Source organism: Vanessa cardui, chromosome 3, assembly GCF_905220365.1.
Source record: "Vanessa cardui chromosome 3, ilVanCard2.1, whole genome shotgun sequence".
Lineage (NCBI taxonomy): Eukaryota > Metazoa > Arthropoda > Insecta > Lepidoptera > Nymphalidae > Vanessa > Vanessa cardui.
This window is the reverse complement of record NC_061125.1, coordinates 5,097,897-5,115,807: the sequence shown is the minus strand read 5'-3', so window position 1 is coordinate 5,115,807 and position 17,911 is coordinate 5,097,897. Positions and strand designations below refer to the sequence as shown.

The following is a 17,911-nucleotide window of genomic DNA, read 5'->3' as shown; positions in this document are numbered from 1 at the left end:
CCAGCAATGTTTTATACCTATATGCTGTGTTATTTTGTTTGCGTAGAGTACACGCACATTACGCATAAAAATAAAATCAAAATTCATATTAATATATTTTATTGTAAGATAAACAAGGCCAAAATATTATTCACGAACGTGTTTACGTAGCAACGGCAGACAATTAAATAGTTTTTGTCGCCCTCACCACAATTGTCAGTTACTAGTTTATTTTAGCAATCTAATCGTTTTTAATTCAAACAATATAATTATCAAAAATTTTATGAATATTAAATATTAATCTTTCATTAAATGTTTTCAAATCCTTGGAATAAATCGTTTGAGGCGGAAGTATAGTGACAGAGAAAAAGATAGACTTATTTTCACGAGAAATCAGAAAATGGATGACACATTAATATTTTTGATGTGTTGCATGATTCCTCAAATTTGTCACTAAATAGTGTAGTTTCAGTACGAGCTCAAATCAAGAGACACAACAGATGATTCGGCCACTATTACTAAAAATGTATATCATAAAGGTGTCAAGAAACTGACCTACAAAATTTTATAAAAGTTGACTTTACAGAAATAATAAACTATTGAGTAAAGCGTATAAGGAAGAATAAAAATAAGTACTTGTGACGCTGTGGGAGATTGGGAGTTCTTGATAAGCGAACCTCTTCGCGCCGATGGCCGTCGGTGCATGGAGGGCGCGGTGATAGAGGCGCGGCGAGTGACGTCGCCGGCGGCCATTATTTTTCAATTCTGCAAAAACAGGAAACTATTATAATTGCTCCTCACTTTAGTTTAAAAATAGGGCTCAAGAGAAACCTTGTATTCTAACACAATTATATTCTAGATGTATGCACTTTTGTAAGGTTATTTGGGCTTTTAATAGTATTTAAATACATAGATGAACCAAAAATGTACATATGTATTGATGGCTCCAAATAATAAGATAATAAATATTTTTCTACCCTTTTATTATACCTACTGTTGATTTTAAAATGGCAACAATTTTAAATAAATCAAAATTGGCGCCATCTTTGGGTTCATTTTGATTCGCCGAAAAAAGTCTTATCGATCTTATCAACCTATGCTATTTTGTTTACAGTTTATTCATATAAACTATAAACAAAATAGCATAGAGTTTGGGAATGTTATAAATATAATTTATAACTAATAAATATTGTGATTAACATAATAATTTACGTCGAGTCGAGATGGCCCAGTGTTAAGAACGTGCGCATCTTAACCAATGATTGCGAGTTTAAACCCAGGCAAGCACCGCTGATTCATGTGCTTAATTTGTCTTTATGTCATCTCGTGCTCAGCAGTGAAGGAAAACATCGTGAGGTAACCTGCATGTGACAAATTTCATAGAAATTATGCCACATGTATATTCCACCAACCCGCATTGGAACAGCGTTTTTAATGTTGCCTTCGAGTCTAATTGTATTAGGTATATAATAAGATGTCTTATAGACTGGGCATGAGTACTGGGAGTGTAAAATACTGGGAGCGTAAACTACTAAGACTGTTACTTCTAGTAGTGTAAAATAACTAATAAATAATTTGATCCGAGAAGCTTAAACGAAACTATCTCAAAATTTGTTTGAAAATACCAATTAAAAAAAAGATCATCTTCGAATGCAAAAATTTAAGAAAAGGCCATGTAATTACTATGTTATTTTAGCTTTAACGATTTCGAGGGTGATAGAAATAATTTTTAATTTAACTTATATATTCAATAAAATAAAAAAAAATATATGAATGACACTAATACATGGACATCGATGAGAGTATTTATAACAATATGAATAAAACTATCATCATTCAAGAGGAAATAAAAATGAGAAATATACACGTGTGATACTAGTGTGAACAAATGAATAACGAAGATTTTGGCTGAAATATATAGTTTTTATTTTCACAAAGTTTTTTTATCTATCATGTAAAATGAAATGTTTGTCAGTCGTGTTAAATGATTGATTGAGTGGCAGAAAGCTATTGAACTATCTTGATTGACGTTCCTGTTTCGTAGAAAAATACGCGATTTTAATAAACACGATTTATAAATAAAATACTACTAATAGAGACTTGGCAAGTTGATATCATATAAAGGTCAGTGTATTTAAGAATGTGGTAATAAAGTTTATTATTAGATCTTTATTAGATTTATAGCGAACCGCCTTTGTGTTACAAGTGTTCGAATGCAAATCATGAGCATCAGACTCAAACAGATGTAAATTACTATCAGATAAGAAACAATTTGTACTGTGGCATTCTTGGCTTGGCTTATCTAATGATGTTTTTATTCCTAAAAATAAAAACAATTGTATTAAAAAACCGCACAAAGCGCATTTTTGTTTCGCGATAAAAGTACAATACTAAATAAACGCTAAGAAACCGTATTTTTCATTTAAATTAGGCTACTATGTGGTTGATAGTCACCGGTATGCATTGGCACTGTTCGAAATGTCAACAACAATTTACATCGGCAATGCCTGTCACTAAACTTATCTGTCCTTCAAATAAATAATTGTGTGACTACTAAGGGGTTTGCAAGAAGCAATGCTACCAAAACATTTAATTTGCTTGTTTGCTAGGACTTTGTGCAAGAGGTGGTTACAACCCACTCTTCAAATATTCTACGGACAAAGAGCAATTGAAGTATTCCAGTTTAAGCATGAGTGAGCCAGTGTACAATGGATATAAAATCTTAGTTGCTATGTTTGGTGGTGAATTCGCGATTTCAATAATAGTTTATATAGCTTGCAGCGCTAATGTCTATGAGCGGTGGCGACCACTTACCGCCAGGCTTAGTGACCTGTCTACCTATCTAGGCTATAAAAAATATGATTAGAAAAGCTCGTTAGTACTACAAATAATATTTACAAAGAAACCATCATTATATTTAAAATATATTATTGAACAACACGGTCGGAACAAAAGGCGGACTGAATGCCTTAGGCATTCTCTACCAGTCAACCTTTAAGCTAAGCAGTAACTCATGAAGGCTAACCGCCCTCAATACAAAACATAATAGTAATGTACAATAAATATATAATAATAATAACAATACAAATTAGTACACCTGCCATTTGTACACGCGTTAAATGTACTAGCCCGTATTAACTTACTTCTTATCACTGAAATATTTAAAACCGACTTATAGTCATACGCTATTTTAATTATTATATTCTTTAAATGCAATCTCAAATATCTTCTCAGCATCTCTAACGTGTGATCTGACATGTGATAATCGCGATGAGTTTCGAGATTATTCATATCGAATAATTTTCTATGTTCTATCGTATTTAAAGTTAATAAACTAACGAAATGATCGATTTGAAAGTATGAAATACTTTTATTGATTATATTCTATGAGGTGATAAATCACCGGGTCCATGATTTTTGTTGAATGATGTGAATGTGAAAGGAAATAAATTACAGAAAAAGCAATAGTTGACCAACATATAACTAGTACAGTTGTGATTTGTGTAATAATTTCAAGCGTTATTATTCTATAACAATTGACATTTGAACTTTAGAAATTCAATCCAACGAACTGATCCCATACATAAAAGGATGTTTAAAGAAACGCGTAAAGAAAATTGCGTTGGGCGTGCGGCTACGATGTATTCCCGGCGGGTCTTCGTTTCCGCTCGGTACGATGAGGCACTTGGCCCGTGATTGAAAAAAATATATCTTTAAATGTGTCTTAATTGAAAAACCGAAAATTTTAATCTGCCATGAAAAAAATAAAACTACATTTAATACTGTTGTATGCATTATGTACGGTGGTTAGGAATTTACGTGGGGGTTTATATCGCGTCTTTTATATCGATAGATTCGACGCATAATAGCATAATGAACGCTTAATTAATTTTCCAGTGAAGTCGATATAATTTAAAATGATTTATTATCTTACGTTCTGAAGTACGTAACAAAGTCAGTATGTAAGCGAAATCTAGGAACTTGATTTTAAGCTACTTTTATTAGTTATACAGATGTATTTTTGTTTCCATATACTCGGAGGTAATTTGGTGACTCCAAAAATTTTTGGTAACATCGCGTCGATCTGAAAATGAAGCCTGCTGGTTGTTGGCAATCTTCGCAAACCAGTGAAGGGTGTTTTTTTTTGTTTAACTAATCTTTAACGTATATTATTATTTTTCATAATAAAAAGGCATTAGAAGTAGATTTGTGATTATCTTGGGCGGCCGAAATAGATGTGTTTTTTTTAAACACGAAATTAATTTGCCTCCTCCGTCACTAAAACTGGATTAACATATTTTCGTATGGTTATAATATTATGGAGGTAATTTCAACTATCAAGTTATCTTCACTGTGACTGTTATCCCACTTGAGAGATGAATAATATTTTTTTTAACTTACATAAATTAGCTTCTAACAAACATAGTTTATTAATATATTGTTTATTCGTGTTTTTAAATAGAGTCATAAGTTAACTGTATTTCTGCATGTATGTTAATGTTTAAGTATTATTTTTATCATATAGATAATTTGGTCAATGCGGCTGCGACATTCAAATGTTCTCGTCATTATTTTTACATTTTATATCAGAATAATAATTCCTGTTAATGTTCCACGAAAATCAGTAAACCAACTAGTAAGAGCTTTTCGCAAAATTGCTCTAGGACATCACTCACAAGTACCTCGTCTATGCAAAATGTTCTCTTCAATTAATTTCCGCAAGATAATATAATCCAAACATTTACCCTTTAATTCCGTTAATTAATTTTTTTCTCTTGACTTACGTACTTTTTTATGTTTAATTAAATAATTAAAAGTAACTTCATTTAAAGAATTATTTTTATCTAGTAATGATAATATATTAATTATAAGTAATTTCTCCGTTTGTATTGCATAAATAACCTAAATAGGTAATTCATTTAGTTCTACCTTAAAAAAAATGTACTGATGTTTACTTGGTGAAATTTCCCTGTTGAATCTAAATAAATAAAAACTACTAGACTACTACTTATGCCTGTAGGTACTCAATAGGTTGATGTTTATATCTATTATATTTATCTATCTGTAAGTATGTAGTAGCCTTATTATATTGTTTGTATAACTGGCTCTGCGTAGTCACAGTGCGCGTAACTGGAGCGAGTTAGATTGACGGAATGGCCGCCTGTGGCTTCATAAATAGAAAGTGCACCCGATGTAAATGTCGCGGATCGTTTTTGACTGCTCACTACAGCGGATACAGGTTTATTTTTACGCAGTCAACGCCCAAGCGACCTAAAACATTCCCTCGCCAGATTAATATAATTTTTGATAGATATCCCGTGGGCGTTGTCTTTCTCGCAAGCAAAGTTAAACAAGACGGATATTTTCTTTGGAATTAATATCTATTGAACTCCCACATTCGTTGTGAGTCTTTGATTAATGCCTTTACATACACATATCTTGTTATTTTGATAAATAAAATTGATATGACACAGCTAAAAGTTGAAATGCTTACACATTATTTTACTTTATTGCTGTATATCAGCGAAGATTCTATATTTTCTAATTGATCAAACGATTAATCAACTTTTATCTATAAATAGATGTTGTGTAAGGTCTGTTTAGTGAAACAACTGTCTTGTTTATTTGAATATCAAGAATAACCGATGACAGAATGAGATAAATCTGTGTTTTCAGGACGCGTTTACCTTTCAGACCTTCCTGGGATTTCTGGTTTCTCACTAAGGTTATTTTAGCGATTTTTTTCACTCCCCACTTTTACTTTTCGTATTAAAAGCACATCTCTCACCAAGATTATGAAGTCTCTTAATATCTGCCAGCTCCTGCTGTACCTGCTGGAATACCACCTCATTTCCAATCATCAGAATGAGATATTGACGAAACGTCAATATCGCTGAGCGAGTGACCTAGTAATGTCCCTGGCTCATAAATGGGCAAAGGCAATTAAGTCTAAGATGGAGTTATTGCAGCCATTTTGGACAAAGCGAAGTCTTTTGATCGGGTATGGCGCAAAGAGCTTCTTTCGAAAACGATTATATACGTTTATAGGATTTCCGGGAAATTATGCAACTAGATCGTTAGCTTTTTAGCAGTTTCAAACTGCCAAATCATTAAGGTCGTTGTCGACAGTTCATAGTCTTACTTAAAGTTCGTCAAACTTGGTGTGCCACGAGGCTGATTACTATCACTCATTCTGTTTTCGGAGAATAGACCAATAGTCAATGTTGTAAATCAACAATATTCACTGACAGCACAGCACAGCACTTTTTATCAAATTCACCTCGTTGAGAACAAGCTTGCGTCTGAAATCCAATTATTATAAGCCAAGTCTCGGAATGAAGCCGATTAAACTCAGTCTAATTTAACCCCAAAATACACAAGTTAAGCGCCACGATTTATCTGAAAATGTGGAGGAGAACATATGCAGAACACTCTCAGTCTGCCAACGTGGGGAACAAATATATAATGTCCATAAAGCCTGTAGTAATACTGGTTGGGGTGTAGCTCACTTTTCAAAACAGAAAACAACAATACTACGTATTACTGTTTGATGGTAGAATATGCGATAAAATAGGATATATATATGAGGCGAAAACGTCCATTTCTTAAAATCTTATTATCTTAATCTTATGTTTATTTGGGCTTCTAGATTATACCAAGGTATATAGAGCAGATGATTTAACCTACCTAAATATTAGCTGTTATTTTAATCTGTTTTGATATCAATTAAGTTATTGAATTTAAAGTAAAGATAATGGTGGGTCTTATTGAATTTCAGTTGCTCTGAGAAGGTTGACACAATTAAAGGGACAAGTCTATTATGAAAAATCATTTGATCAATTTAATTAAAATGGTATATTATTATGTTCTTAGTATCAAATAAGCTCTTTAACGCGCTATGAATTTTCCTCGAAATACAAGTTTGAAAAAAGAACTTTGTTAAAAAAAAAACAAATTAAAGTTCTGGTTTTGCAGCTTTTGTCAATTGTTTTAATTATGTTTTTCATAATTGTTCTTTCTTCTTTGTTATATTTCAGTTGAATGTATTCCAGTAGAAAGGGCTTTTTGTACTTATTTTTGTTGTAGTCGTCGACACGTTCTATGGAAACAAAGATTGTTTCTATAGAACGTGTCTTGTTTGACTTCAAATCCGAACAATGTCCTGTTTTCAAAACAAGAAGTTAAATAAAGAAAAAGGATAATATACGTATTAAAAAAAAAACGTTTTTTTACTAAAGAAACAAAAAAAACAATTAAATTCAATTGCTTGTTGCAAATTGTAAAAAAATGAAAAGCAAAATAAATAGAATTAAAGTTCAACCTTAATTTTTTATTATTTTGTGTAAATAAAAACTCATTTGAATTCCATATTATAACCTACAACGAAGCCATATGTATGTTATGTATGTTTATTATTAAAGATGAACGATATAATCTTGGATAAGTGCCTGACAAAATTGCCTGGAAGAATTTTTTCTTTGACTAATAACAACCTTTTTAACCACTTGCCCTTGTATTCCTTGTTATTTATGTTTATTCTCGTATAATTAATTTATTTATATGTAATTCCTTCTCGTCAATAAATGAAAACAAATGTTTGTGTATTTGTCTTTTATGCGTTTATAAATAAGAAAACGAAACTTTGGTATGGAGTTTGAAGTACGCCAGAGAAGACCAAAAAATAAACAAGTTTTTTTTTGTATATTTGTTAATATAAAGTTTTATGTTAAACCTTATTCTGCCTGTATAAAGACATATATTGTCAGATTAATACTTGTTGACTTCCAGGCAGGATATATTACATGTATTTTTAAATGTTGATAAAGAGTAACTACTGAGTTTATTGCCGGTTTTTTTTCGATAGATTCTACTTCCGACTTAATATAGTTGTAAAATGACGAAAAGTGCTTATAAAGGCCTACTTAAATAAGATATATTTTGATTTAATTACATATATTGTCGTAATAAAATTGACATTCGTCCATATATCATTTTATTATATATAAAAACTTAACTATAATGTCCGAATATCAATAAATAACTATTACGCCAAAAACGATGATAACGATGTACAACATATTTAAACTAAAATTAATCCAATTTAAGCTCGATACATATTTCGCACGCCTCAAACGCGAACGCGTCGAGTGTGCTTAACAGACGCTTCTCATGGCTATCGAATATTTCACCGATTTTTAATCACCTCCGCCATTTTGAATGAAATATAAAATTCAATTAAAATAAAAAATATAGAATTCTAAAAATATTTACACTACACTTTAAAATGTAAATATTTTTAGAATTTATTAATATAATATTTTACCACACTATAAGGCCGACATATACAATATTATATGTGTGGTAGTGTGAGTATAACATCTCAAACTGTGACGTAAAAGCTTGCTAAGAGTTTTTGTTAATCAAATAAACAATAACCGTTAACATGAAGAGTTCCTTTATTTCCTTTTCCTTCCTTCTACTTGAGGTACTCCTTTTGGATTTTCTCTTCCATCTTTAATAATGTTACAAAGAGGAAAAAATTGTTTCTGCGTATTTAATGGCCAATCTATGGAGCTAATAACCCAATTCTAAAAAAAACTGGTAGAAAGCTTCTTAATTCCTGACTGCTATAGCCTAAATATTATATTCATATCATATCATTTTCTTTATTAACATAATGCACGAAAGGGCGGGTCGCTGGTGCGGAAATAGGGAATTGCGAACACGCAGTTAAAATTGTAGACATATTTACTTAATTGGTAGGGCTTTGTGTAAACTCATCGCCCACTCATCTTGTATTCTATCACATAACAGCAATGCGTAGTATTATTGTGCCACAGTTGAAGGGTGAGTGAGCCGCTCAGTGTCTCTACAGGCACAAGGAACGTAATATCTAAGCTCCCAAGATAGCTGGCGCTTTGGTGGTGCATAATATTTCTTAGAGTACAACTTAGCATCAGGTGGGCCGTCTACTAAATATATGTATACATTTATCAAGGTTACGGTTGGTCAAAAATACTACTGGATTTATAAAAAATAACTCAACTTCGACAGCATGATGTTACCATTCATACCAATATATTTTTTTATTAAAGAAATTTCGAGGGCTAGAGAATATTACAAAACTTATAATTTTCTAGACGATATCCCACCTCTTGAACGGAAAGATCCCCTTTAGGCGATTTCAAATATAAAAATGTTATTTAACGAAACCAATAATTGTTAAATTTGAGATAATAATAATCCCACTGAGTTCTATTCGCCGATTCTTCTCACGTCCGAGCTGTTTATTTCTGAGCCAGTGGTAGATTTTTCACAATCAATAAGCAGCTGCTTTTATAATTAATAACGACTTAATGCTTTATTGCTCCTCGTCTATAAATTGAAATAAAAAAAAAAAACTGTATTTATAATATCTTAGATATTAACTGTTTGATATTATTAACTACTTAATACATTATTAGTAGAATAATAAGTTTTAAAACTCAACATCTCAGGGAAACAACTGTATTGGTTTTAATATATAAAAGCTAATATACTAATTCCCCATATAGAATGCTTTTAATTTTATCATATTTACAGAAAAAATATTAAATTTCTCGTTGAATTATTTAAAAAAGTCTATAATACTTCTCGTGCTCGGTGTAAGTAAATATCTTGAAACATCGTTACACGTGTATAAAATTCTGTCATGTGTGATTGTTAAATAACTGTGAAGTAGAGTGGTAAGAGCCAAATCCTTTACAAGAAAAATGGCCCAGTAGGGGAATTCGAGTGATATTACAACTTCACCAAATATTTTTTTGCCTTGTCAACAGTCAAACGAAGACGGAGACATTCATTATAATACTGTGTATAGCGTATGTAAACACAGAGGCGTAACGAAAAGCATAAATCAACGTGTAGCTTTAGTATAAATAGTATGTGACGTAAATAATTGTATTTGGGGTATATCTTCCGAGATTATATCTTCGTTTTTCAGTAGACGTCATTTCGATAAATGCTCTTGTAATCCAATAATGTATAAAAGCTCTTAAATGACCGCCAACCACTGCTATTACAGCTGCAGACCGGATTATTTATACCCATAGTATGTTTACGCGGGGTCATATTTTATAGCGCAATTCACCTTGTATTATTTTGTTAAGCAAACAAATATACCGCAAATATTCTGCCACAGATATATTGCAAAGATATTTCGAACTAGATTTTGACGTCCATTAGTATAATTGTAATCAACGCATCTCTAAATTCACGTAACGCACTGATCTATTGGCAACTGTATTAAAATAAGACCGTCATTCATTTCATAATCTAATCACAACTATATCTTGGCAGTCCGTGCCAACTGCTAATGTATAATGTATAAAATAAATATTTATACTTTCATTTTGATTTAAAATATGTCTAAGATTTTTATGAAATCTTGAAATTTGCTTAAAATTGCTAATGAGGAAATATAGACTTAATTTTATATTTTTAAAATTAATCGTTTTTTTATAGAAGTTATAAAAAAGGTGAAGGCTTCTAATTGTCATCAATTAGAGTTATTGGAACACTTATACTTCAGGCACGTAATAATTAGAAACAGTCAGCGTGGAATAGTTCTTAAAAAATAAAATAAATTGACTGAATGGATCTAGACAGACTTATAAAAGGTAATCTTATTATTATTTAGAAAACTTTCTGGATATATAATCCATAATAAAAAATGTTGAAAGTTTATTAAGAAAACCTAAAAGTACCCAGAAACATTGTTCAAACTAATTTACGGATTCCCTTTAATGATTACATGGACGGTCCTTTGAACTCTTGGAATTGAACGAACGAAATAGAAACTTGTAACTTATTTCCAATTTATTGCTACATAGTTTCCGTACTTAAAGAAATAGTTACCAGTACCCTGCTGACTAAATCTACGTCTGATGCAATGAACACTTTTAAATTTATTTCACAAAATAAAATACAAAATCACTGTCACATTTAAATATATATTTACTTTAACTGCTGTCACTAGCGATTTCGTTAAATTCAATTTTATTAAAGATATCTTTGGATATATTTTACAATTAAGGACTATAAACTGAAACTTGTAATCACGAAATTAACGTACTTTTTCCGCGTTGAAAATTGGTCGTGTCTTTTTCACTAGTCCGATCTTCGTCGGCTCCGACGTCGCAAGGCGGCCGCGGGATGCCACTGTACTTGCTGAATCGTCCGAATCGCCGCTTCACTGGTCGACGCGTTAAATTTAAACACATATACAATATTATTTATTACATACTACATTTTCGGATGGATCGTATAAATCCGAATCTAAACCTGTCGGGTTACCATCAGACGAACGTTTTGGCACGGCATTGTCCTTGGAATTAATTCAAGGTCACTCTGTTTTTTTTTGTTTTACGCACTATCGTTAAGCTTACGTAAATGATGAGAATCGCTTTTAATGCTTTGAATAATGTACAGATAACCATTTAGTTTTGTTTAGGTTTTTTTGATCAAACCAGAAACAATTTTCCAAATTTCTATAAAATAATTTGTATAATGAACAAAATTACATTGACTATGATTCACTAAGTAACAAACAAAAACAGTGAACTATTTCCATGTCAATGAGAGTTCTATAGACGTCAAAGCAGACTATTTTGTCTACATTAAACTTTATTTATTACACTTGAATAAGATCAAAGATGGAATATATTATTCAATTGTTTCAACTAGCCGGTAAGTAAACAAACTAGAAGCTCAAACAATTAGAGAACTAAAGCATTTAAATGGAATGTTTCGTTTCTGCGTTACGTTAATATATTCGTTACAACTACATAACAGATTATTCAGTCGATCTGGGACCAGAAGCGGGCTCGATGTTCTCTGTTAAGGCTTAATTTGCATTTGCAATTCAAATATAACTTCACTGCGGTAAGCCCGCGATTTATATGTGTGCTCTGCATGCAGCCCACAGGTGGCGAACGACTGCAACACTGATTTCCTACAAAATAAGCTTTACAAAAAAGTTTATTTGTGCTTGTCTCAAACATTAATTACACCTTTGTTGTATGTTGTTTGTGATTCGTTAGTTTTATGGCTTACTTGTACGTACCTCTAGATAGGGACTTAGGGGGTTTGAATTCGACATCAGGTAAATTACATTTATTAGTTTTATTTATGTCAACTAATTATCACATGTAGTCCTGGTTTTATAAGTTGACGATGTAAAAACTTCCATGCCTCGGAAATACTGAGATATCAACGATTCGATTGATGTCGCTCTCGTCCTATCTGATAGCCGTCCATTCAAATGACGAGAATAGAGTAATGTGGACTGGATACGTCTACTATCATATCTCCTATGCAGTTGTATTCTCTGTACATTGATATCATAATCGAAAACGATTAAAATATCTTTAACATTATAAGAATAACACGCAAATAGTTTATTCGAAATTAATATGAACACAAAACGTTTATATACATTTTAATTTTAATGTACAAATTTTGTTTTGCAAAAGAAAATTCTCGCTAAAAATCAATAAGTTTAAAAATACACCATTTGTTACGAAATACATGTGACAAAAATATTATCATGTATTTTTAAAAACTTTCATATTACACACAGTTTATGTTGCGCGTAATAAAAAAGTGAATCTATAAAAATAAAAACATTCTTTTTTTAAAACATGTAAAAATACCTGACTAGAATATAAAAGCTTGTGCGCTTTCGATAGCTTTAAATTGTTTTTCCACCACGAGGTCTCGGTATATTCTGATACAGTGTATTTTACGATAAATCTTTCGTTCTATAACGGTCCGTTCGTATAAATGTTATTCGAAACGTTGCTGTATCATACGGGCACGAGACAAATGCATCTCTTTTGTCCACACACGTCGTATTAGTTGACGTATGCCGTCTAGTTGATTATATTCTGCTTCGGTTCTACCAATAATCTAACTCTCAACGTTATTATTAGTCATACAGAAAATATTACGTCACAAACAAAGAGTTGCACCTTAACCTTTAAAATATATAAGCGACGTCACACATTCAACTCTGTTCCTGCACCTGACTTTCGAATATATGAAAAATGTAATATTTTTTTGCGTCATTCACATGAAAACTACTTAACGTATCAGTACGGGACTATACATAATCGTCAGATTGAACGCGGAATCGTCAACAGATGGCTCATAGAATCCCCTTCTCATATTTGATGCCTATATGAATAATAATTGTTGCTATAATAGGTACTTAATATAAGGCTTAGTTTCTTTTAAACTAGAGTTAAAAGTTTCATAATTTTTTTGATTAAGGTTTGCAAAAAGGTTTGTACAAAAATATACGAATAGATGCGGGTCAGGTTAGTTGATATTATAAATGTGAAAGTACTAAAAACCTGAGTCCCCCTCCCTCCGAAGCGGGCGCAACCGACAGTAAAAACTAGTTGGTATATAATAACTAGTTATATATGCATCATTAATTAGTCAATAAATATTTGACCCGGAAAGTACGAACTAAATTGGATGCGAATTAGATTGCTTTAACTATGAATTTCCCATCTATCATTTGCTGTGCAAATATAGTAGACATATGTATTGTACATATATCGCTGTGAGCGTATAAAAATCTATTTATATATCAGGTGTTCATAACACAACTATATATCGGATAAAATGAGTTTGAATAACCTATTATAAATTAGGATAGAGACTAGCTGATCCAGTGGTTAGAAAAGTTGAATGGTGACTGAAGATAGCAAGTTCGAGCCCGACCAAGAGCCGCTAAATTTTCATGACTTTAATTTATATTTATAATTAAATTCATACTCGGTGGTGGAAACCTTTCATGTAGAAACGTTCACGTGTCGTATTATTTTCTTCATATATGTCCGATTTTTTTACTTCATTATTATAGTCTAAACTAAACATTTTGTTTTAGGTAGCAACCTGAAATGAAAGACTATATATTTAGTTACTTTTAACAATACTATTACATATACTAACAGACACACTTACATTCCATTAACACATATTTCATTCATACAGAAAATGGGAGATTTTCTGTTATCACCGTACATATATGTAACAATGTGGGCCTCAAAACGTGCTGAATTGTAAACATTTGGACACATTACAACAACGTTAAAGTGGATAGTTATTAAGCAAATGTGCATACGTTAACATTCGTTGATATTCGCATAGACTATTAAAGCAAGTTCATAAAATTCCAGCATCATTTCACAAGCATAAAGTATTTTTGGGTGGTAAGTGTGTCGCGAGTGGCGATCGAAGACCCCGACTGTACGCCGGTCGCCGATTGAACACTTGCCAGGCGCCAAACCACCAAAATAATTTTCACTCCTATTTCAATGCACTTGTAACTTTGCTGTGTGATTGAATGTATGTCACGCACAATATATTAATAATAATAAGCTGATTTATAATTATAGCAATCAACCTAAGTAATTAACGTAATCTATTTGATAAAAGAACTTTAATTCAGTAACTTACGTAATTAACATTCATTATATTCGTTTTTTGTTATGTTGTCTTTGTTTGCTTTTCGCTCTGTACGCTCATAAACCGATTGTGATGAAACTATCGTGTGTTGTACGTACATCCAAAAAGGTTCCTAACTAGAAAAAAAAAACAAAATGTCTCTGGTCATTTTTGGCCTTACATATAAACATTCTGTACATATCCTAATTATATCCCTACGGAACCAGAATGGGTAGCTAGGGTAGTGAACTTTATGTAAATAATACGTAAATAACATTTATCTCCTCGTATATGCCAGCTTACGGTAGTTTTATTAAGGATCTAATGTCGTGCTACTAATAAGCATGTTTTAATATTAGCATACACAAACCTGATTACATAACTTTGTCTACACAATTTTAATAATCAAACAAATAAAAATGAACCCCTACAAACTCCACTGAAGTTTATATTTAGAAACAACCTATGAGCTATATTGTTGTTGGATTAAGAGTTTTATCCACCGCGCCACTCTATAGTGAGTTATCGAATACCGTACATATTAATTTAGTATTCATATTTTCTGAATATTTATGAATTTATTTAGAATATAACCTATTAATACTGGCTCAGAAATGAACCCCTGACCTTTGTGAGGGATCCACGTGTCCTATTAACTGGCAACAATATCACAATTCAATTTATGTTGTCAGTTTTTTTTTTCATAATTAATTTTAGTTAAGGTCATGTAGTAAATACATGAAGCGTTTTCACGTGACTCGATTTAAATCGATCAGGTTATACACTCGAATAGATTATCATACAATATAAAACAATAAATATCGATTCAATAAAAGATTGGTAGCAATTAGTTATTCTACCGCCAAATAACAGTACTCAGTATTGTTGTGTTCCGGTTTTAAGGGTGAGTGAGCCAGTGTAACTACAGGCACAAGGGGCATAACTAGTAGTTCCCAAGGTTGGTGGCACATTGACGATGTAAGGGATAATTAATATTTCTTACAGCGTCATTGTCTATGGGTGATAGTGACCACTTACCATCAGGTCGTCCGCCAACCTATACCATAAAAAAAAAATTAAAATGTCGATTCAAAAGTGTTTCAAAAAGCCTACTTGTGTAAGGTATATTTTAATTTTGATTATACAATATATAGTTCAACTTAAGTTTATTCAATATAGATTTTTCTTATTTTTCGAGCAATAAATGTCAATAAACTAAAATCCCTCCGAATCAATAGCCTTATCAAAACATGTGAGTAATGTACAAGAGCGTGCATCAGAGTTACTCGTATATTCCAAGAAAACTTTGACGTCGTTCTAGATAAAGGGCTCTGGTACCATTAAGTTGACTGTTGCTATTTATTTACAAAGTTTGAAGAAGGAGATTAGATCGGAACCTCTTTGCAAAAAGTTAATTTAAAGCAATTTTCTCAAGTTTCTTAACATGCTTTGTATTTTATGACTTAAACTTATATTATAACTTCAACTACGCAGACGATCTAGTCAAACAAAAAATAAATAATATAATAATATGATCTTTTGTTGGCTTTAATCATTAGTATAGTCATTGTTAATTAATAAGGCTGCTACTCATTGGTTAAGGTGGAAGTCATTGGGAGAGGCCTACGTTCAGCAGTGGACGTCTTACGGCTGACATGGTGATGATGATGATGAATTAAAAAGAAAACATAAAGTCTGGAACCTTTTATTACCTCTTACTATAAATATTGGTATATTATTTCAAATATATTTTTTTATAAAATGTAATGCGTAGATTTTGTAATAATATAAGACGTGTGTTCGTTTCGTCGAGTTCCAAATGACAACGATTCGAAAGCAGTTTCACTTCAAAAATATTTCTCATATATCTTCGAAACGGAAAGTGTAGCATAGGTTTTTCTATAATGGGTATAGCTTGTTTTGTGAGATTACAATTTTCTACAGATTTCTACAGATATTGATTCAATAGAGAGTCAATAGATAGATCGATTAAAATGAGTACCAAATTTAAAAATAAGCAAGATCTACGCATTTAATGTCTATCAAGATATTATATGTGATATCTTGCTGCGCGAAAACGTCAACTAAAATTTAAAAAATCAATCTGTCAACACTTAAAGCGCTTATAAAATTTTAGCAAATGTCAAAAGTGTTCGCAAGCCAGACCAGGCAAGGTAGCGAATTCGTTAAACTTGCAAAAAGCTACTACGTTAACTGTTGCGCCAAACGTTTTCTTCTGCATTAAAATGTTTTATTTATGTTTGCGTTTCATATTTTTATGCAACTAGCGAAGCGTTAAAATACGCCTCGGCTTCACTGAGGAACAATTTAGTTGCAATAGAGCGAAATCTGTCCCCGGAGGAATCGTTTTCTCATGTTAAATACATGATTCCCGAGAAATTCAACGGTATTTTATTTTTATTAAAAAAATTATATCAATTTAATTAACCATTGATTTATACATACATTTAGATCCATATATGCCATTTTAAAATAATTCTAATACCTTTTTAATTTGATTATAATAAAGACCTCATCCCATTCTTTATGACGTCACGACGTATACGAAATGGAATTTAATTAACAATAAATCTAACTTGTAGTTCTATATTTTCTACCTCACACAACCATTCTTCACACACCAGCTTTCGCCGGCGGTTTTTCCGAAACGATACGATTTGGGAAGAAAAAAGCTTCTTTAAAGGCCGGCAACGCACCTGCAAGCCACCCGATGTTGCAGATGACCATGGGCGGTGGAAATCACTTTCCATTAGGTGAGCCTCCTGCTCGTTTGCCTATAAAAAAGAAGTTTTTGATTTTAAGTAGAACAATTATGTTTTTAATAGTCTTCAGTTATATTTATATCATCAACATATAATATAGATATAATATATAGATTATTAGTAACGTTATGTGTCTTCATCAATGGAATACGTACAGTATTCATAGGATTAGTTATAATACTTTGATAAATAAATATTAATTGAGTGTCCATTTCAAATAAACGGTAAAACAAAATTTGTTTTCAAATTTCGTACAAATTTCTCAGTGATTTTAAAACAACAGTAGTACAGATGGTCCATTATCCAATTTACGGGTTAAATTAGATTTAAACTGGCGAGTATTGTACTATTTCTCACTGGTTCGTTCCACTCTTAGGTTCACTTTGCCACTTATAAACCGGATTGCGCTTTCCACTGCAACTTTCTTTTGATTTGAGTTTTTCAATTTATTTTTTATGGCTCCCTCATTTATCGCATGGAACTTTTTAATAATATTTACTTTGATTATTTCTTAACTGTGCCATGAAGTCGTTTTATATTTACTAAATTCATCCCTGTTATCATACCCGTACCATACGTTTCCCACATTATATTACTGCTGGGGGAAAATATGGTATTTTATTTAATCTTTCTCATTGATAGTTGCATAAAGG

At 31.7% G+C, this 17,911-nt stretch overlaps 1 protein-coding gene across 1 annotated transcript in view; it reads right to left on the bottom strand.

Moving 5' to 3' along the window:
• Nucleotides 1-11,282, bottom strand: part of LOC124543615 (D-beta-hydroxybutyrate dehydrogenase, mitochondrial) — a 42,554-nt gene extending 31,272 nt beyond the window's left edge. Inside the window, exons 1-2 of the mRNA XM_047121864.1 lie at nt 11,093-11,282; nt 616-744 (exon numbers count right to left, since the gene is read on the bottom strand). Of these exons, the coding sequence (XP_046977820.1) occupies nt 616-732 (117 nt within the window). The 5' untranslated portion in view covers nt 733-744; nt 11,093-11,282. The remainder of the gene's footprint in view (nt 1-615; nt 745-11,092) is intronic.
• Nucleotides 11,283-17,911: the final 6,629 nt, after the last annotated feature.